This window comes from Vanessa tameamea, chromosome Z, assembly GCF_037043105.1.
Source record: "Vanessa tameamea isolate UH-Manoa-2023 chromosome Z, ilVanTame1 primary haplotype, whole genome shotgun sequence".
Taxonomy (NCBI): Eukaryota; Metazoa; Arthropoda; class Insecta; order Lepidoptera; family Nymphalidae; genus Vanessa; species Vanessa tameamea.
Window position 1 is genome coordinate 6928511 of NC_087341.1, and position 22015 is coordinate 6950525.

The 22015-nt window shown below is 30.3% G+C and overlaps 1 protein-coding gene across 2 annotated transcripts; it reads left to right on the plus strand.

Moving 5' to 3' along the window:
* Nucleotides 1–367: 367 nt before the first annotated feature.
* On the plus strand, nt 368–12197 carry LOC113401977 (ras-specific guanine nucleotide-releasing factor RalGPS1). 2 transcript variants are annotated; one of them, XM_026642073.2, is made up of 12 exons: nt 368–775; nt 1058–1197; nt 1493–1769; nt 2164–2327; nt 2608–2750; nt 5249–5465; nt 5543–5752; nt 7060–7113; nt 9629–9763; nt 10303–10470; nt 10869–11009; nt 11412–12197. In XM_026642073.2, the coding sequence occupies exons 1-12, from the start codon at nt 725–727 to the stop codon at nt 11512–11514; spliced, it is 1803 nt and encodes a 600-aa protein (XP_026497858.1). In that variant the 5' UTR covers nt 368–724; the 3' UTR covers nt 11515–12197. The 2 variants fall into 2 exon arrangements, with proteins under 2 accessions (XP_026497858.1, XP_026497865.1); XM_026642080.2 differs by lacking the exon at nt 7060–7113 and having other exon boundaries at nt 369–775.
* Nucleotides 12198–22015: the final 9818 nt, after the last annotated feature.

Here is a 22015-nt window from a genome sequence, read left to right on the forward strand (position 1 = left end):
GTAACATCGGTTATACCAGTTAATGAATAGCTTTCTTTAAATCGTTATACAAATAAAAGTAACAGATTATAAATAGTATCTTATTCTTTATTATCGATTGTAAAAAATAAATGCAGAATTCAGATTTCAGAACGGACTATTTAAGTTTAATTTGCAAATTGATATGTACACTTGTTTGATTTAATTTATTAATTTAATTATTGGCATTCTGTAATTCTTAATAACTTTGTTATTCTATTATAATTTAATTTTTATGAACTAAAATTTAAGACCTGAAATTAACCTTTACCTATTATATTACAAAAAGTTGAGCTTAATTAAATAATCAATAAGGATTTTAATAAAAAAATACATTATTTTATGAAATCCGTTTGTGGATATAAGTTTTGTTCCTTATTCGTTTTAAAACTGTTTATTAAACTTACAGTAATAGGTACCTATAAATAGTTGACAATTAGTATGCTGTGAATGTGATAAATTTTGTAGTGATAATCATGTCGCTGTCATTATAGGAGTGTTTTTACAAATGTTCTCTCATTCATTATCACTTCGTTTACTTTTGACTATCTGCTATCGTAAACAGGATATTTAGCCCTTCAATGTATCAATTGAGTTATATATCAGTGTATATTATGTGATCTTTGTAATGTGCAACAATTATTCAATTAAATATTAATAAGTTTAAAATATTTTGCGTTATGTGCTATAATTCTTATTGCCAGAAATGCCACGGGATATTTTGAGCGATAGTCTGGCTGTTCTTAGGATTGTAGAGGTATGAAATTAATTCTATGTTTTGGTTATTGCTATTCTGTAAAATGGGCTTCATAATTTTATTCATTTGATATAGTACTTAGTTTACCGGGTTTTGTATTCGACAATTACTAAATTTGATAAATTATTGTTCCATTTGATAAAATTCTATTAGATGCATACTTTTTAATTTAGGAGGTATTGATTAATTACTGCACTCACGCCTATATTCTACATTACATTCTGTTCTACTCAAGATCTAAATCTATTTTGATATACAAGATATCCTCTATAATTATTATAGCATGAAGATGAAGAAAATTGGCCACTGGAAGATAAAACATTATGCAAGCAGAATAGTAAGAAAGTCTCAAATGCCCCCATAAACTCTCACAATGAAGAAACATACACTAAAGATGACTGTGCTTGTTACTATAACTATGCGTAAGTGCTATTTGTTGTGTTAATATATAGGTTACAATTTGTAATGTATAAATTGTTATAAGTAAATTCATATAAGCTTATTGAAACATTTGTCGCAACTGCCAATAGATTTTGGATTTATTCCAATATTGAACTTAGGTCCATATGCCAAGCTAAATGAATATTAAATTTGAGATAATCAAGTTAAACTACAAATATTAATATTAACTATTCAAATAATAAACAACAAAGTGATAATTCAATTAAGTTCTGATGTATAATTTCAAATGCTGATGGATTTATTCAATTGTTATAGACTAGGTGATAATGCTGCTAACCGTCAGCATGATCCAATATATCAATATAAGACGAGTAGTCTTCCAGCAGCCTCTTCTATCAATCAGTCCTGGGATGAAATAGTGTGCTCAGCGTTACGGATAGCCCCTGAAGATATTGCTAATCAATTATCACTTCTCGACTTGCCATGTTTTAAATCAATTCAGCCAGAGGAACTTACCACATGTGGCTGGACGAAACTTAACAAATTGACTGTGGCTCCAAATGTTGTCGCTTTCACTAAAAGATTTAACAGGGTAATTATTATGTTCAGCTTTATACATTTTTTTATCAATACTATGGACACTCAAAGCATTAACTATATAAAGATATGCTTAACACTGTTTAAATATTTAACACCAGTTTTTAAAATGATGGGAATAGTCAGATGACCATGTCTTTAATATGAAAATTCTGAACAATGCTTGATCTATCGGGTCTTCAGTTGTCATCAACCAATAATCATTCCAATTAAACTCTGATAATTTAATCTGAATTGTATCAGGTCAGGTGAAACTGGCCTTAAATAAACTAAACAAAATAAATATTACACACAGTTTAAGTTTTTTCATAAAATAAATAATAAACCACTTACTACATATACAGTTATTATATAATTTATATGATTTTAACTCTTATTTATGTCTTTAGGTGAGTTTTTGGACTGTACAAGAAATACTCAATGGTCAATCACCAAAGGCTCGAGCAGAGACGCTGGCTCACTTTATAAAGGTGGCAAAGAAATTATACGACTTGAATAATCTCCATTCACTATTTGCAGTAATTTCAGCTTTGCATAGTGCTAGTATATACAGGTAAGCATTTGGGCTTTGATTAAAAGAAAAGTATTTAAATGCACTATAACTAGAAACACTTTACTATACTTTACAATTCAATCTGTGGCAATCCACATAGTAAAAAATTTCAGCTTAATTAATAGCTTTGTCTTAGATTGAATTATAACTGAAACATTCCATAAGTTAGTATATAGATATATGCCAATGCATATTTTGTAAACATATTACTACCTACAGTTCGATATGTTTTTTTATTATATAATTATTTTTAACTTATGCTTTATTAAATATTTAATAGATTGACAAAAACATGGTCCTGCTTGTCCAAAAAGGATAAGCAACAATTTGACAAGCTCGCAGAGTTATTTGGTGAGAAGGATAACTGGACAGCTCTCCGAGAGTACATGCGGTCTATTGCTCTACCATGCATACCTTACCTTGGTAAGCTATCATTTATTAGCAATTAATTGAATTTGCATGTATTTGTGATAAGCAGATAAATTAATTATAACAATATCAAGAAAATAATTTGTAGATTGCAGATATTTTTGAATACCATAATGTATTTACTTGGAATTTTGAGCATTCAATGATTACTTAAAACTAATTAGCCTCTATTACACTAATTAAACACTTTTGAAGATAAATAAAAAAATTGGATTTCGGAGTATATGCCGTATAAATTAATCATTGTAGATGTAAATAGTTGATATTGAGCGCAACATTCTAAACCTAATCAATTTCGATAAACAAATCTTAAATTACAAATGTTGTCTACTATGACATTAATATCTACAGAACACCGCCACACCTTATAAGTAGAGTTATGCTTAGCTCTATTAGAAATTGCTTAACCAAACGAAATATGATGCGAATGCATCTTAAAACATTATTATTGTTTTTCTAATATTTCTCTTTTGCTAGCTAGCTGTTAATAATTAATTTATTATAGTGACTCTGTGACTTGCATTATTTTGCATTAAGGCTTACACTATTCCTAAGCAGACCTTATACAAAAACATAGTTTAATAAAATATTAATTTCACCATTATTAATATACGTTAATATGATTAGCCGATCTACTGTAATTTATTATTTTATTTTAGATTGACTACATGCCAATATTGTTTTGTAAATTACAATAAAAGGTTAAATAGAATTCGTCCAGTATTTTCTCTTTTAAAGAAGTAAAATACACATTAAATAAATTTAGCATTAATACTGTGGCATAAAAAGGATGTTTGTTTATATTTTTAGGAATATATCATAAACCATTCAAAGGTATGATACAATTTAAATTTAAGATGGCGGGTTTCTATGAAATGTTTTTTTTTTATTTACAAAAAGAATGCTTAAACCAGCTCTACTCAGACGTTGAATTTGAACAATAGATGGAAATGTTGTACAATTTACAAATATCTATAGTCACCTCTAAAAAACTAGTATAGTTAATGTTATGTTTTACTACATGGTGGTCATACAAAAGATTATATTTATAAAAAAATATATATTCACTATGTAGTGTTGTTTGTTTTAAATTAATTAATTATAACATTGATTATGAAGCGTTTTTATCGCATTGATATAATAAATATTTTTTCTCATGTACCGGAAACGATAAATAAACTAATTATTATTGTAATCATGTTAGTTTATAAATATATTTACACATACATTAATCATAAATAGCATCCCTTATCGAGGTTGCTGTAGTCCAAGTAAATAGAATGTGTATTAGAGATAAAAAAAAGATAACAGCCCGATAGACCGAAAAGCATTGAGGTTCACAATTTTGTTTAATTTGTAAAAGGTCATTACGGTTGCAACGAAGATTCTATGCATATTTGTCATTGTACTTTTTATCCGGCCGAATGTTGATTACTAATGATACTCGACGGGTTATCAATCTGCGATTGCTTTAGAGAGAAGGATATTTTGATGTTAAAAGTTATATGTAAATACAACTTTTTTTTTTATAATATATTTCATCGTACGACTATAATATACCTGCTATGATTGTATTAATTCAAATGTAAATTATGATGTAGTTTTATTACAAAAGTTAACCAATCGTAGAACAGAGAAAAGTATTTCGAACATCATGATTGGACAAATAAGGACCGAATTGTTTGGACGAATTAAATATACCTAATCGGTCTAAGGTCTCGTCGAATATCCGGTATTCGTTTTTATATTAATATACTTTCACTGAGTTAAGTCACAAGATCCACGTGAACTTAACTATAATCTAATTGCATTAAATTGAATCTATAATAATATTATAAATGCCAAAAGTAACTTGGTCTGTTACTTCTTCACGCTGAACCGATTTAGATGAAATTTCGTATGGTGATAGTTTGAGTCTGTATCGCGGAAATCATACCTCAGGGTGAAAATTTGTATGATGAATCAATCAAACGTTAAGTAAGCTAGTAATCTATCTGCTTAATCAGAATACAAAACCTAAAAAGAAATGTCGGTACAGGATAAAATCTGACGGATTCGAAAGTTTAAAATATAATATATGCAAAATATTGTATTTATTTATTATTGTATAACGCGCGTTCTATTATTAATTCTATTATTCCTTAATAATTGCTCAAAACAGAAATTGTTCGGTTAAAATATGTGTGTCTGTTATTATGCATTTTTTTTTATTTTAGTCTGAAATTAATATTATCTACATAAAGTAACAACCACATATTTATTTGTTCATCACTTTATTAAATGTTAACCGGAAGAAAAAGGGATTGTAAAGCGATATTTTATCCAGCAAACAATACAAACAGTACTTATTACTCTGGTTTCATATTATACAACCAAAAACACGTATAATATAAATATGGCGGAACATACAGCACAGAATTCTAGTTAACATTCCTAACTAAAATTGCTAATGTTGTCGTTTTGTGTAAACATAGTTTTATTACGGTTTCCAGGTATATTTCTCACCGACTTAGTTTATATAGACATGGCACATCCCGTGGGATCCGGTTCTCCTCATCGCGTCGCCAAAATGACAGTTGTTTTGAAAGCACTGGAACGTTATCAGACTTCCGAATATGACATACAACCACTTCCTCACGTCGCTAATTATCTAAACAGCGTGCGTTACATCGAAGAGCTGCAGAAATTTTTGGAAGACGATCAATATAAGTAAGTTAGAATGCATATATAATATGTACAGAAGTACTATTTATATTATTTGTTATATCGTACGTTATTGTATACAGATTGTCACTTAAATTGGAGCCCCCGTCCCCGATCGGTAGCTGCGTCGGCTCTAAGGAGTCGGTTAAGGAAGTCCAAGTCCAAGGTTCTTCGACGCCCTTCACCTTGTCGCCATCGCATCGCCTCGGTTCAGGTTCACTGAGAATCCAAGGCTCGTACAGCCAAACTAAATTCATACCAACTCATAGGAAATGTCGTTCGCTCGGTTCTAAGTAAGTATTATCTTGATATTTATGTACACGAGTTAATAACTCAAATCAATTATTTATTATCAGTTTTTTATAATTAAATAAAAACATATGAATATCTATATTTATAATAAAATAAAACTTTTGAGAAATGGGATTAAAATGTTATAAAACATAAACTTAAAATTTTAATATTAGTAAGTTGTGCAATGATCAAGATCAATTTATAAACATTTCATCAATTAAAAAAAAACAAGAACCAATTCCATATTTAAATGATGTATTTTTTAAATATCAATGCAACTGTTGAAGACCGTTAAGAAATGCTTATGATTATTTGCTTACGTACCAAATGCGACACGAGCGATAAAATAGTAGTTAACTTTGTTTACACGTTTGGTATCTTAGGGCTACGTCCTAGTTTCATGAGATATGTCTTCAACTATACTAATCAAATATAATATGCTATGAAAAACAATTAAACAAACATTCAATAAGTTTTTAATTAATAGGTTAAAAGGGATTTGTTTAAAATTGGAATTCGGAGAAAAATCTGCAAAAACATTACGTTCTTTATTTTTCTCCTCTTTATAATTAATTTTTTTTTATTTCTCGTTAACTCGTCCACTATTAAACTCTGAATTATAATTTTGATTTTTTAAATATATTTTTGTAATGTTCTGCGTGAATGGTCATTGGTATTTCTGTTATCCTGGTATATTTTATACAGTCGACTACTTGGAATTTAAAAGATATGTCAAAAAGTTCTAAGTCTGATTAAAAGTAATAAGTAATTTCGTATGAGAATAAACGATTAATATAACACGATTGAGAGACTTCGTTTAGATTGATAATATAAGGATCAGCGAATATTCGGGAATCTTTGTGTTCCGTCAGGCAGTCTACTGTATAACTCTCGCTTCTATTAAAACATTTCATTTCAAACTTTTTCCCTTTAGGTACTTCATGATGTTATCGATGGGTCCGACTCGATTCTCATCATTATTTGTCAACGCATGAACTCGATATTTGTGTGGTTATAAAACCGAGACATAATCATTATTGTACGCTATACAGACAGAATTATTATTGACTAACAGCACATAGCGTAATTTAATAGAATATAATAAATTTGCTTTTATGGTGTGTGCGTTTTTTATAAATATAACATAAATGCTGTCTCACTTAAATTTATATTCAATACGATACAATGAATTACTTTTGGGTTTCAAAGAGGAAATAAACAGGATATTGTTTAAGCGGGATAGCATTAATTTAGAAAAATCCGTACACATATATAGAGATATTTCACACTGGCAATCGAATCATAGGTTTCGAAGCGCGAGCTTACCAAGAAATTTTCACAAGGTCAATTTCGGTGTGGGGTGAGTGTACTCAATTCCTAACGGTTAATTGAATGACGGCTTGCATTTTGTTGTATTTAGATAATATATATATATATAAATATATAAATTAATAGTAAATGCATGCTTAATGCGCGTTACGTGATATGAGGAAGGTATTTTAATGAAAAGTAAAACATGCATGGGTTATTAACAAGAACCGCGAACGAATATCAGCTTGAAAACAATTCAACTATTAAAAATAAATTTCCGTAGCGATGTTGTATGATGTAACGGATACCTAGTATTGTTTTAATTATCATTAACAATAAATATATTTGATTTTATTTATTTTAATACGTAGACTATTAAAAGACGAATGGAGTTTTAACGGATAATATAATAACTATCGAGTATGTATATTTTTAATGCGACGGTTATAACATAAGTTTAGTGTTATATTTTACCGTAAATTTTTTTTATATATATACTTCGATACTAATATTATAAAAGCATAAGTAACGCTGTCTGTCTGTTACGCCGTAACGGTCAAACCGCTAAAATGAATTTGAAATGAACCAAGCTTAATCCCCAAGGGAGGACATAGGCTACTATTTTATACCAAACACCTGGTCCCCTCACAGCAGTCAGGGGAAGTGGCCGGCGACAACTAGTTTTTAAATAGTTCAATTAATAATATTAAGTTAATTCATTCCGAAGGTACACGGTTCTTTTGTTCACTTAAAACAGACCGACATATTTTTTGTACAATATTCACGAATAAATGTTATAAATAAAAGGGGCGAGTTACGTCACATGATAGCATTATTGTTTATTTTCTAATTGCTCTCACGTAAATATTATAAATAGTTAAAAATTTCCTCGTTTAGGAATTATATATCTTTATAGTTATATTTTGCTTTTATTAAATAGTTTTTAGCTTCGTTTAGTTTAATAAAATTTCAATAAATAACGAATTCATAGAAAATATAATATATATATATTACTTATAAAACGAGTATGTAAATATATCGTGTTGATTTAGTCATTTGGAATCTTATTCGTTATTATGAAGAATTGATGGGCGTAAACGTTTTAACGCAATGTAAATAAGGTATGATTGATTATGTCTTGTGAATAAGGCCATAACCATATTGTGCACCTGCTTGTTGTGGCTAATGTTATTTTCGTTTAATTATCGCCTTAATATTGCTCGATATGTTAATTAAACTTCATCGATGTCACAACAAAACCCTTGAAACCAATTCCCCTTTCAAATGATACATTTTACATATCGGTGATCGATATAATTTCATTAATTTAGAAAGCTGTCTAAGTGTTTGTTAATTAATGTCAGATTTATTCTATATGGAGGATTGTTTAACTGTTTGATTTTATTATCGGGTGATATTACAATAAACAATGTTCGCTTTACACACGTGTGCTTTCTGCGATCTATAATTTTTCAATAGTTTAGTGGCTACTCAAACAAATGCATGTTAGTACGTCGTCCTGCTCACTTTCACTGTAAATTTACTTTCACCTTAATACTTGATCGATTTGAAATAATTTGTACAAAATGTAAACAAATAATTCTGATGAATGATATCAATGTTTCATTTATTTCTTTCTTAAAAATATTACGCAATATGTATGTATTTTATCATATTTATGTAAAATTATATAATTTATTGTAAACAATAAATTAATTTTAATCGTTGAATGTTTTGTACAAATTAGTTTGGAACAGCTTAATGTTGATTGTTTGCAACACAGAGCATGCTAACAGTACGCGTTATGGAGATATTGACTGTCATTTTCTCTATTTAAAATGAGTCATATTTATTTTGTATTATATTGATTTAATCGACTTCTTCACCGATTAATGCAATGCATACATTGTCAGATAACTATCTAATAACATATGGAGTGATTGGTTTGTAAAAAACCCATGGCGTCCGTCCTTGTGTGTAACAAAAACTAAATGATAATAAAATGAAAGACAGATGATATTGTCGTGCAGAAGGCAATTTTTATTATCTTATTAGTTCATATCAAGTGCATATAGATACACACACAGTCACACACAGAAAAACGTGAATAGTTGTCATTTGCATAATTCTTTGTATTTTTGCATAAAACCTTCTTTTAACAAACTTTTCAATAACCGTCTGAAGAAGCACTGAAAGCTAACACTGCTTTCGAAATGAATGTCCAGTGTTTTGATTTCAGCTAATTGATTAGATTGTATGTTTTGTTTCAGTCAGTGAGAATAGGTTAGATTATAACTCATGGATTAAGTTCAGCTGTTGGTTCTCAGTGTCCAGGCAGGACGTTTATACAAATATAATTTGCTATCTGTTAACTGTTGGTGATTTATTGCAATCTTTTGAAATATGAAATAATCAAATATTCGCCCATATTGATAAAAAAACTGGTCATATTAAGTCGAAGCGAATCGCATTAAATTTAGTTTGTAGAAATTTTGATTTTTTTTTGTTATATTAGAATTTGTTTACTAAATTGAGGAGATAATATGAATGTCTCGTTATTATAGTATATTTGGCAAGAGTCACAGTGAAGACAAGGATGAGAAAACGCCGGCCGGTTCAGTGAATCTTTTGGACGACACGCTCTTGGAATCTCCCAGTTCCGTCTCTGGTGCTAAGATGTCACAATCATTACCATACAGGTTAAACATTTTAGAGCTGTTATTGTAAACGTATGTATATATGTACCATTATATATAAATTTCGTGAAGGTTTCTGGTCATTTTATGTATCATCAATGTTCAATTCGTTATATTCAATCTGTATAGTCATTTTGCATTGTACGAATTCTGGGCATTAGCACATTTTTGTTAGCATGTATGCTAAAAGCATATGTAACCCACTCTTTTATCAACCACTATTGAATTTCTTTTTTGAGTAAAAATATTAGCATTTCCTCCGAATAAAGGTACTCGTCAAATTTTAGATTCATATTAATCATCAAGAAAATGGGTACCTTAGACTATTTATATTTTAGAATAACATCATACGTCTATGACATATTTTTTTGAATATGAACAAGCCCACTCTCAATACTTAAAGTTAAGATGCTAAGTCTGTAGAAAGAAATAGCCCTTTAACAAGTTCGTGCGATGATTTTACTATATTGATCAGATTTAAATTAAGAATTCTCTTTCTACATGGTGTTTTACAATTCAAAATATATTTTGTTGTGTTACAGTGATGTGCTGTCAATAATAAATCCGACGGAGTGTGATTTTCAAAGCTACGTTAGAAGAAAAACGATAATCAAAGATGGCAGGAAGATATCGTTGTCTTCGTGGCAGCGCTACTGGCTACAATTGTCCAGCAACATTCTGGTCTTTTATGGCTCTAAAACTTTTAAAGGGTAAGTATTCGATGTTATTTATATTAAGCTTAGATTAATATTATGTGTTGAAAGTATCAATAGTATCGCGTCGTGGCTGGCGCTTAAAACCGCAGATCGAAGTCAGTGCAAATATTCTCAGTAGCAGCCGAGATTCTAAAAGTCAGTTTTTTTTTCAATTCTTTGCCTCGGAAGGTCCGCAAAGCTGAAGCTGATCTCTAAACTTTTTGCTGTCGAGTTAGATTTGCGGCCTAATCAGATTATCATCATTAATCAGAAATAATGTCAACTCATATCAATTATTTTCTCTTAAAACTTCAATTCTAGTGGTAGTTGTAAATTTAAACGCATCTTGTAGCATGACTGTTTTGATAGTATATTCAAATAAAACAATTTAGAATTATGGCTATGGTCTACAGGACAGCCAGAAGCGACTTCAGTAAGGAACGTTGCAAGGTGCTACCGCTGCACGACGGCTGGCGCGCCGTGTGGCTGGAGGGGGAGGCTTCAGACGCTTTCCAGTTGATCGACCACCACGTCGGTACCATCTATAAGTTTAAGTTAGTATTGTTATTTATTTAATAAGCATTTATAACTTGTTGATTGTTTTGTGTTAGTATTATCGTATCGTAAACTGGTTTTCTATTTCTCGAAATTTAGCAATTTTTTTTAAATTTTTATTTTCTCATCGTTTTCATCTGATATCATGGATACTTTTAAAATCCAGAGACTATATTTTTTGTTTTGTTTTGTTACTGGTTGGTTCCATGAAAATATTCTTAGTGTATGTTCTCTTGTTAACATATGGTAAAATTATAACATTTTAAGACAAGGTTAAAATTTGTAATAATAATGATTCGGCAAAGAAAAATCTCCTTATTTATCCGTTATTTTCGTATTGTATTTACATTTTTTTAAATATACTCATAATAAGTGTTTTAAAATAAAATATTTTACTACAGGACGGGATGTGAATCAACAGCAAAGCAATGGGTTGAAAAAATTAATGACGTCACGTACAAAATGGTGAAACCACTTCCAGCTAATCTCATGTCGTTCGAATAATCATCGAGTCTTATCTGTCCATGTAAATGCTCATTTTCATTGGTCGAATCATAAAAATATATTTTTAAAGAAATCTATAAATCTCACTGTGACGTTTATAAAATAATTAAGTTCGTCATCTGTGGGTTTTATGTCATGCTTTATCTAAATCGTCCAATCAATTGCACCACGAATACGTCACCCGTCGACCAATAAAAATGGACCTAAACAATCAATTGATTCGTTTAAATGACACATGGACTTAAAAAGAGTAGAAAGCAATTCAATCACGTTATATGGGTTTACTAAAAACCAATAGTTTAGTTGATATCTGACGAAGTTTTTGTTGTATTAACGTTATAACGGTGCAGCTAATACATATAATTGATTTACTTTTAATGTACGATATCACATATTGTCTAAACTTGTATTTTATATCACAGGAGTTTACGAAAGCGGTCATTGTATAAAATTCTCATTTTGTGTTTATAAATAAGTACCTGGTAGGTCTTTTGTACTTTTGAAAAAAACTTAATGATGATAAATTGCTCAGTTCCATACATCATCGTATATATTGTCGAAACAACTAAACTATCGTTCTATATTAAACCGATGTCCTGTTAAGCTAAGTGTTGTCGTGAGTTTGTGGTGTTCAAATTATGTTTTTGCTAATGTCAATATGGCTATGATTATGTTTACAAAAACTGTAATGCTTCCTGATATATTAGAATAGTATATTAATATAAGCTATCCGTCTAATCATGGAATATTAAATTGTTACACAGCACTATTTCGTATTGTGTAAGTTGTTTATTTGATTAATATACTCTTATAGTAATTAACAATTGGACGATGAATGTCCAAATTAAATTATACGTAATTTTATAGATCTCTGTAAAGGATCTTGTCTCGTGGCTACCTCGCGTCACTGATTTTACCTTGTATCGCTTTTCTCTATTTTTTTTACACATCAACTATTCAGTCACAATATTGCAACTGTACTGTAAATTTATGAAGAAGGTTATTTTAATACTTATACATATATATATATTTTAAATGTAATGCTCGAATCCACCGACAAAATAATATAAATTATTCCAATGATATTGATTCTCCTATATACATCAATAGCGTTTAGTATTTTTTTTATGTTTAAGGATCTTTTTGTTATATCTCATTTTTATTAATAATCTTCAAAGTATACTCAATAAAATATCTTAAAATAAGTTTGGTATTTTTATTTAATATGTAGTTTTGTTTTGTCTATATTTATTGATAACAGTCAATTCAAACTGTCCAGATAAGTCTATTTACCTCGATTTTTTCACGTTCATCCCGTGTTATTAAGAGTCATTTGGAATTAATTTCTTTAATGCGAAGTCATATAATTAGGGAAATGGAATGACACCTATCTACGAATTTAGGGAAGGTCAGAATTAATAAAGATATCATTATTGTTAAACAGTTTTACACTAAAAGAATATGTACAGTCAGGGTAAGAAAAGGTTCGTCACCTTAAGATCTATGTTCGTGTGTTCAGTATGAGCGATAACCTGCTTTACCGATTGAGTATGACGTATTGCGTCGCGATGTCATTATAAGTCGCATCTAGCAAAGAGTATAATAGCGTTTAAAAGCTGTAATAATAATAAGAAGCCGTCAATCGGTATGATAATTACCAACTTTTCACGAAACCTCATAGCCCTTCGTGAATGCTCGTGTAACATCGGAGATTAGGACATTGTCTTGTCTCTTATAAAAGAGAGTGCATAGTAGTAATCCTACTTCCTACTAATATTATAAACGCGAAAATTTGTGTGTATGGACCTGACTGATTTCTCTGAGGTATGAATGGATGTTTGTTACTCTTTCACGTAAAATTTACTAAACGGATTTGGATAACATTTTGCACACAGATAGAATATCTACTTGAATAACATATTGCATAGATTTTATGCCGGAAAAACATTCGGGATCGCGGGCGAAACCGCAGGACGGAAGTAGTAAAGAAAATAGTAAAAATAAATATTAATTATTGTAAAATTTATTTATTTAAACAAATCTTATTTATTTTATTAAAAACGAATATATCGCCATTCGTATCAATCACAGCTTGTAGTCGCTGTCGTATTGATCCAACAAGGGCTCTCGCCTTGTCGCCTATGTCGGTTCTTCTGAAGCCCTCCCAAATACTACGGCAATGTTCTACGACAGCTGTTTTGGTTCTATCGTTATTATTTATCCACCGCTGCATCATCAAACCTCATAGATTTTCGATAGGGTTTATATCCGCCGCTTTTGCAGGCCAAGGACTTCCCGGTGCCGAAGCAACCACTCATCACACGTGACGTTAACCGTCACTTTAAACAACGGCCGAATAATATTACAAGCGTTTTTATTCTAAGATTGCAAGATATTGCAAGAAAATATATGCCACTGACAGACTTTGACAATTCAGTAGAAGATATCATATCTAATTTAAATCTTATAATGACTAATTAGGCCATAAAAAAGTTTTTATGTTGATATGACACTAGACGTTGTCCAAAGATGTTACACTATTTTGAACCAAGTTATCATACTATGTTAGTTTAATTTTATATGCAGTTGTCTGTTTTGTGCTTTAGATTCAAAAGGTACTAAGAGTATACGATTTGATAAAGGAATGAATTTGAAAACTGACGAAGGATTTTCTTACTCTGACTGTACATACATATAAGTATTTCTTTATTAAGAAAGTTGAAACTCGCTGCTAGAAGACGAAGAAGATTTTGTTGGGATATATCATCCCAACAAAATATCATAAATTTTACATCCCAGGTTGCATCAACATAGCTCGAATAGCGGAAAAAATTACACTTTGTAGACATTGTCATCAATATTTAATATATTATTATTCCTTACGATAAAATATTGATATGGTCATCATCATTAAAGGTGACACGACATGAACAATTTATTATGAAAATTGAAGACTACATGTTTAACGATGATGATGTATTAAGTAAATAAAAAATAAAAGTAATATATAGTAGGTACGATATGTTTACTAATTATTTCAGTATTGCACTTTAGGCCTCTTCACTGGTATGAAGTAGTCGTATTTGTTTGATTGTACTGTAGCCGTGCCGTTGCCATAATGATCGTCCGTTACTATGGTGTCGCCAAAGTTGTCAACAGACAAATATTAATTCCCGTCACGAAGTAAAATATAATGTAGGTCAAGCAGTACAGAAAACGTTCAATGTTGATTCAAACAAAATATTTTGTTATTATTTAAAGAGAACTATTCTATCCTACATCTACTAATCAGCACAATCTGTTTGTTTTTAATTAATTAGGAAGTTAATTGTTTATATGACGTAATTATGATTTGCTACACCGAGGATGATATTCACTTGTTAATTGATTGAGTCTCGGAGATAAAAAAGTTCTGTAAACTATAAATATGGTATAAATTTATTACACTAAATAGATAGCTTACAAAAAATTGTGGATGATTGAAGGCTAGAAGACTGAAGGATTGAATTCAAATGTTCAGCGGAAGTCATAACACCGTTAGTTAATAACATTTCAGTATACCGAAGCACACTCCATCACAAGTTTGTCTGGCGCTGTTGACCTCTATATTAACACTGTTTTTATGCCATCCAACGAATCTGTAGACTGTCGCTGGATACAGAGCGTCAGACAGGCTAGAAAATCATAAGATCGCTTTATTGCGTTAGTTCTTTTGCTCGACATTGTCGTAGCCCTTGTATAGCTCGACCCTGGATACGGATACTTTATAGGTTTTTTAAATTTATTTTGACATTACCTTAATTATAATTAATGTTTTCTATAATTTCGACTATATTTAACTCTCTTTTTTTAACTTGAAATCTTAATCAAATCGTTATAATTAAAATATTTTCAAATTTAAGTAGTATCGATGATACAAGTACAATCAACAAAGTCTAAATTATTCATAGAATATTGTGTTAATCCTCATAGAAGTAAAATTAAAATGCATTACATTTTTCTTGTTGAGACTTAATCCAGAACAGAATATTGAAAAGTATTTTATTAATAAAATGCTTATTTTTTAAATTTCATTTTATTATTATGGTATTCAAGCTATAAATTATCTTTCATCGTAGCAAAAAAAAGTTATTGCGTGATAGCTCGTACTTTTGATTGATTTTACTAATTAATTTGATTTCCAAAGTTAATCATATCAATGTACTGCCTGGCCAACAAATAAATGATGTATAGAGGAAGTGATGAACGTAGGTCGTATTCTAAGGTCAGCATTGACATAATGTTAGTGTTTTATTATGACGGTTATTCTACCTTTAAATACCCTTATAATATATAATCTAAATTTATAAACAGTTTAAAACAGTTGCTTTCTGTTTTTGTCTGCATTTCCGCTTTCATCTTCTAAACAAGTCAAATGATGAACGAGGAAGGTTTGTATATTTTTTATTGCGCTGGGATATTATTCTGACAGTATTTTATCTTAAAAACTGTTTTGGTACGCTTACATGGCTAATGCTGGGAGATCATCCTCTCCTGAGGATACATAAAAAATATTTAGTTACTAGATTATTTATCTAATCAAAACAGTAAAAACTATATGTTAACATTTCAACTAGTTAATTATTAATTCTAATTCAGATGAATATATTAGTTACTTTAGTCATTTAATATACATAGATTTAAATGATCATTTACAAACAATAGTGTACATAAAATTCTTCGAAAGATTAGAGTACAATTACATAGAGCTAGTTATTATCAGTTGAATACAAATTAATTAATTTAAATTTACAACTGCTATAAAACAGAATTCAATTTTTGAATGAAAAAGAATATCAAATATTCGAATGTTCGAAATACGAATGAATATATGAGATTTTAGCAATTCTTAATTACGTGCAACCAAAACATACGTTCTCTAAAACAAATCGAAAAATTAAATTTTAAAGGTGTAAAATTGCAAAGCAGAGTTCATAAATTATGATTATATATGGTATACGAATAGGTAGAGTGCGTTATTATGAATCATAATAAGGCACTCTACCTATTAGTAGGCCAGTATACCTATATTACACTGTCTTTCGCCTAAGTCTCGTACGGTCGTAATGATCAAGCCGACTTAAGCACATTAAGTAAAAACATTTCTATCGATCTCCTAAGAAGATTCTTAAGAGCCGCTTTCTAAATTTTTAGTAATTAATATGTGGTCACATTCGGGATGATCAGTATCGCATACTAGGACGATGCCATCCGTTGCGCTTGATTTCGCTTTGATTAACGACCCCGATTCAGAACGGCGGCAGTTACTTCATATGATCGTTGTACAGACAAAATCAAGACGACTTTGTGGGGTGTACCTCACCGATGGTTAAGACTTAAACATCATCGGCGAAGCGATCTCCAACTTGATTTTCCCCTCTACCCGGGATTTAGAAGGGCATGTTTGTATTGTTTTGTATGTATGAGTATCGTTAGTAGACGTATTTAGGACGCCTACGGATCAAAATATAAATATAAATAAATAAATACATATTGAACAACATCACATACATTACTTTGATTCCAATGTAAGTAGCTTAAGCACTTGTGTTATGGAAAATCAGAAGTAACGACGGTACCACAAACACCCAGACCCAAGACAACATAGAAAACTAGTGAAATTTTTCTACATCGACTCGGCCGGGAATCGAACCCGGGACCTCGGAGTGGCGTACCCATGAAAACCGGTGTACACACTACTCGACCATGGAGGTCGTCGGACGAACATAGAAGACTCCAGGGAGCTATATCACAAGCATTAGCTATTTAAGGACATGAGGATCTAGAAACATTCTCGAAATATCTTATGATAATATTTATTGAATTACCTTAGAGATAGAATTTAATTATTATGATAATTCTCATGAAAATTAACGTAACTTATGTTTATGTATAACATTATTAACAGCCCGAGGGCATGCATGGCAAACGGCTTTGAATAGCCCGAAGGCGAGGTACATTGTGCGAATATAATACTGTGATATGAGAATGCGCTTCGTACGTTTTCACCTTATGTCTGAAGGATAATTAATTGCTCATAAATAGAATCGCATATAATATAGATAGCACAAAGCAATATTTTTTCCGTGTGTAAATGAATAATTTTACGATACAGTTAGACGCCTAGGTGGACGACGCAATGAGCTCAGTTATCTTTTATAAATCCAGACAAAATATAAGATAGACGAGAGAAAAATACAAGAACATTACAACCGATCAAATTTTGTGAGTGTATAAGACTCACTTTACCGTTAGGACTTCATTTTTGATTTTGTTAATTTATATATAAAAAACGTGGAGATTTGATAAAAACAACTCCCAAAGATGCGATGGGGATGTAAATTACAATGATTTATTAATATCAAATAGTCACACAATAAGGCCAGAATCAAAGTAATATAAACCAACATCAATATTAACTTTATTTAGGATAATATTATTACTTTTTTAATTGGCATGACGTATATATTAGTTTATCGTTTATATAACAGCTTTATGTATAAATTGTTAGAGGTTCGATATTTTTAGTTATTAACAATGGATGAAATTTTTAAAATAAAAGAGTTCTGCATATATTATACATCATACCTTTTTTATGTTATAGGTTGGTCGGGCAAATGGGCCACCTGATGTTAAGCGGTCACCACTGCCCCATAGACATTAGTGCGCATTACATAATCAACGCACTACCAATCTTGTGACCTAAGATGTTATGTCCCTGGTGCCTGTAGTTACACTGGCTCACTCACCCTTTAAGCCGGAGCACAACAATACTAAGTATTGCTGCTTGGCGGTAGAATATATGATGAGTGGGTGGTACCTACCTAGGCGGGCTTGCAGAAATCCTACCATCAAATAGTACATATTGAATTGTCACATCACATACTTTAATATATTGAAGTGTTTTGTAGCTGGATTCTCATTATTGCAACTGTATTCTCTTTTATACAAATATATAAACAAATAAAAAATAATTTATTTCGTATAATGTTATTACGGGTTATCGATATAATAATTGTACGTACAACACTATTTCTTGAAGTTAAAATGTAGGGCGTTTCAACTTTTGTTATTATACGAAAGCCACACTTCTTGTTTTAAATTGTGCACGGTTTCAACTTAAATGGAAAGAAAAAAAATTAAGGTAATTTCCAGCATTGTTTTGTTATTATTTAGAATTTTGTAATTTTTATTTTAAATGTTACTGAGATTAACTTGAAATTAAAAAACAAACAGGTAAGTATGGTAAGAATCTGATGGCATTCTGATGACACTCTCATTGTTATTAGTATTATATACACCATATACTATTACTTATATACTACTTATATACATCTTCATTCACGGTTGTATTTTACCGTACCCTTAGATAAACGATAATCGCTTCGATCTTTCTATTACAGGATTGTTTAATTATTCACTCACATGATTGTAGCCATAAGTTCTTACGTCGCAACGAAACTTTCGAAACGTTTTATTGTTGGCATGTTGAATTATGCCTCATAGAAAATTTCTACCGTATCCGTAACAAAATACATTGTTTCTTGACTCCAGTCGAGGTATGGAAGATATTGTGACGGTTAAAAATGTTTATAAAGTAACTTGAATAAAGAATATTTTGATTTTTCATTTAATTGGACGCGTTTGTAAAGGTTTGCAGTATAAGTACTTATTATATTCATATATTCCGTGTACATGGTTATACCACACCTGATAGATATCCATCCCGCTTTACGTGGGTTCAATAAGGATTTTATCTCGTAGTAATTTTAACTAATAAGATATAAACATCATCAATCGATTCGTTGCGATACATTTTACACTAAATATCCGCATATTATGAAACGATTACAAACGACATATTAACAAATACTAGCACGACGTTAAAATATCAAATAGGTACACATGTTACAAGAAAATGAGATTAGAATCTGATTATAGCAAACCGTAATGCAATTAATATCTAATTGTATTTAATTATTTTTATTTAATATTATGTTTATTCAAGTGAAACTGGTATCTTGTAACTGGGACAATGCAAATAGATTTGCTTGTCTATGTATTTATCTCTGCATGCAGCTTTATATTAATCATTAATAGTTACTCTCACTGCGTTTAATTTCATTTAATTTTAGCACAAAAATAAACCGAAAGTAATATAATTATTTTCTATTATATATTCTTTAAGAGCGTAGTTTGTAAGCGTGGGAATTTATTTTAGAACACACACATAGGTACTTTCCAATAATACAGTTGCTTTGTGCAGTGTATCGTACGCATCCCCGGAGACAATTAGTTGCTTGTTTTAGGTGCAACGAATAAATTAAATTTTCATTGCGCGTTCATAACGTAGGATTTATAAAAATACATTTAATTATGAGTAATGTATTAGCTATAAGGTTGTCACTCGCAAACACAATTATAAATTATTTGTTAGCATAGGGTGCGGTCAGAGTGCATTAAGATGCTTAATATACATTATGATTTTTATTGTTTCAACTGCATTCGTCTAACTAAATAAATACTATTTTCTGGATATTTTAAGGTTGGTAGGTATACCGAATTAGGGCGTAGGGTATTTAAATTGTATAAATAAAAATAACGGAGGTAAATTAACATCAAATGTTTTTTTTTAATTAACTAGAAACTATAGACAAAATATTTTTTCTTGGTTAAACAAGCCTTTATTAAAAAAAAAAGTATTTTTATGAAATAATTCAATTAAAATTATTTTATATTACACAAAAATCAGGGGGGTGGACCGTTGACGGTAACTGGTCATGAAAGGTACTAACTAAGTATAGCATCAATACACAATGGAATGTATATTAACCGTTTTTGTTTAGCACTATGCACTATTTTAATTAAGCATTTAAATAATTAGAAATTAGCCAGACGAACTAAACGACATGAGTAATGATATGAGTTGGCGTTTGTTTTAAATTTCGAATTTAGAGAAAAAAATAAGCAGGATGCAAACATTACATTACATTCAGGTATTAACTATGTTCATCCTTACAATTTTGTACTTTAAATTCGACATTAGGGGAAAGTGGTTACCCTTCGTACACTTTTTAGATTTAATTTTTTTACTATGTGATTAATTGTCATATTTACCTAGTTTAGGTACTTAAGTGTAACAAATATAATATAGTTTGTTACAAAAAAGTTCAAAACTATTAAGCCAAAAGTTTAAAGGGCTATAGGCATTTTTCTACATAAAATATTTGTACGAATGTACCCCACGTATGGGTATGTTATGGTATGGGTACGTTCGTACAGTAAATGGGGTGCTTGCGCAGGCCATAGTGTAGATTCATACAGGGTAATTAAAAAGCCAATTAAAATCGTTAATTTTTTATTAATTATTACAAAAATATTTATTATTATCAAAGAACTAACTTAATAATATGTGACTGGACTAATAGTCGATAAATCTTTCTTTAGAAAAATAACAAAAAATGAAATCGTTCATCCTTCGTTTATTTTTTGATTATTCTAAACTTTACAATCAGTATAAATGAGATGCTTACAATAATTTTGTACGGCATCGTTGTACAGTCTTTGATAATTCAGCGATCACTCAGATTCCTATGAATTTTCATCGCTTTCTATTTGCTTACCTCTCTTTTTCTTTTGTCAAATTATTTTGTCCATACTAAAAAGTATGGACGACGAATGCCAAAAAGTAAGCAATATTTAAAAAAAATTATATTATTTTGTGTGATATAACAGAAATTGAACACGGTGAACTTATTTATTTACACTTTTGTGTCCCCATTTAACCAAAAATACATGTATAAAATAGCCGCTAAATAGCTTAAAAAATGTTAATAGAAAAGGTCGATTTCAGTGTTTGGAGTGATATTGACGATGAATTTACTAAGTTATTGATACATATTTTATAAATATCATCCGGTGATATTCTTGAGATATATCTATTCAGATACTGAATGTATTTTTTTATCCATATTCAATGCCTGGAGTATTGATATTTAAGATATTTTGAAAATAGTAAGCGCTATTTTAGCGTTCCGCAAGGACTGTCCTCTTAATATAAAACTGTATTATTTTTATTTTCATAAATATGGTCATGAAAATACCAAATCATGTTAGGATGAAATATTAATTGATATTGATAAAACTGTGAAATTGGAATGATATTAAAAGTTAGAGTAAATTTTCGTCGAGCATGCTTCGAGTGGAAACCATAACCATTATTGGTAGTTAGTTAGTTTAACTAACTCTATAGTGCTCTCTCGAATTTCTAAAGACTTATTTAAAAGCATTAGTTAGTATGTTATTTATCAGTTATTTGCGAAATATGTTACGGGCTTTCATACTGCAGAAGATCGCCTCGTAGCGGAGGTGTGAGGAAAGTACCTCCGCTGACCGGTTCCGCCCCAAATGACCGAGGAGAAGGCGACCACGGTGTGTGCACCTTCTTCCCCCGCCGTAAACG

Excerpts from the sequence above, each read along its gene's own strand:
- LOC113401977 (XM_026642073.2), top strand. The coding sequence starts at position 725 with ATGCCACGGGATATTTTGAGCGATAGTCTGGCTGTTCTTAGGATTGTA. Across the intron at positions 776-1,057 it reads CTGTTCTTAGGATTGTAGAG|CATGAAGATGAAGAAAATTG; the intron begins GTATGAAATTAA and ends TAATTATTATAG. Across the intron at positions 1,770-2,163 it reads TCACTAAAAGATTTAACAGG|GTGAGTTTTTGGACTGTACA; the intron begins GTAATTATTATG and ends TTATGTCTTTAG.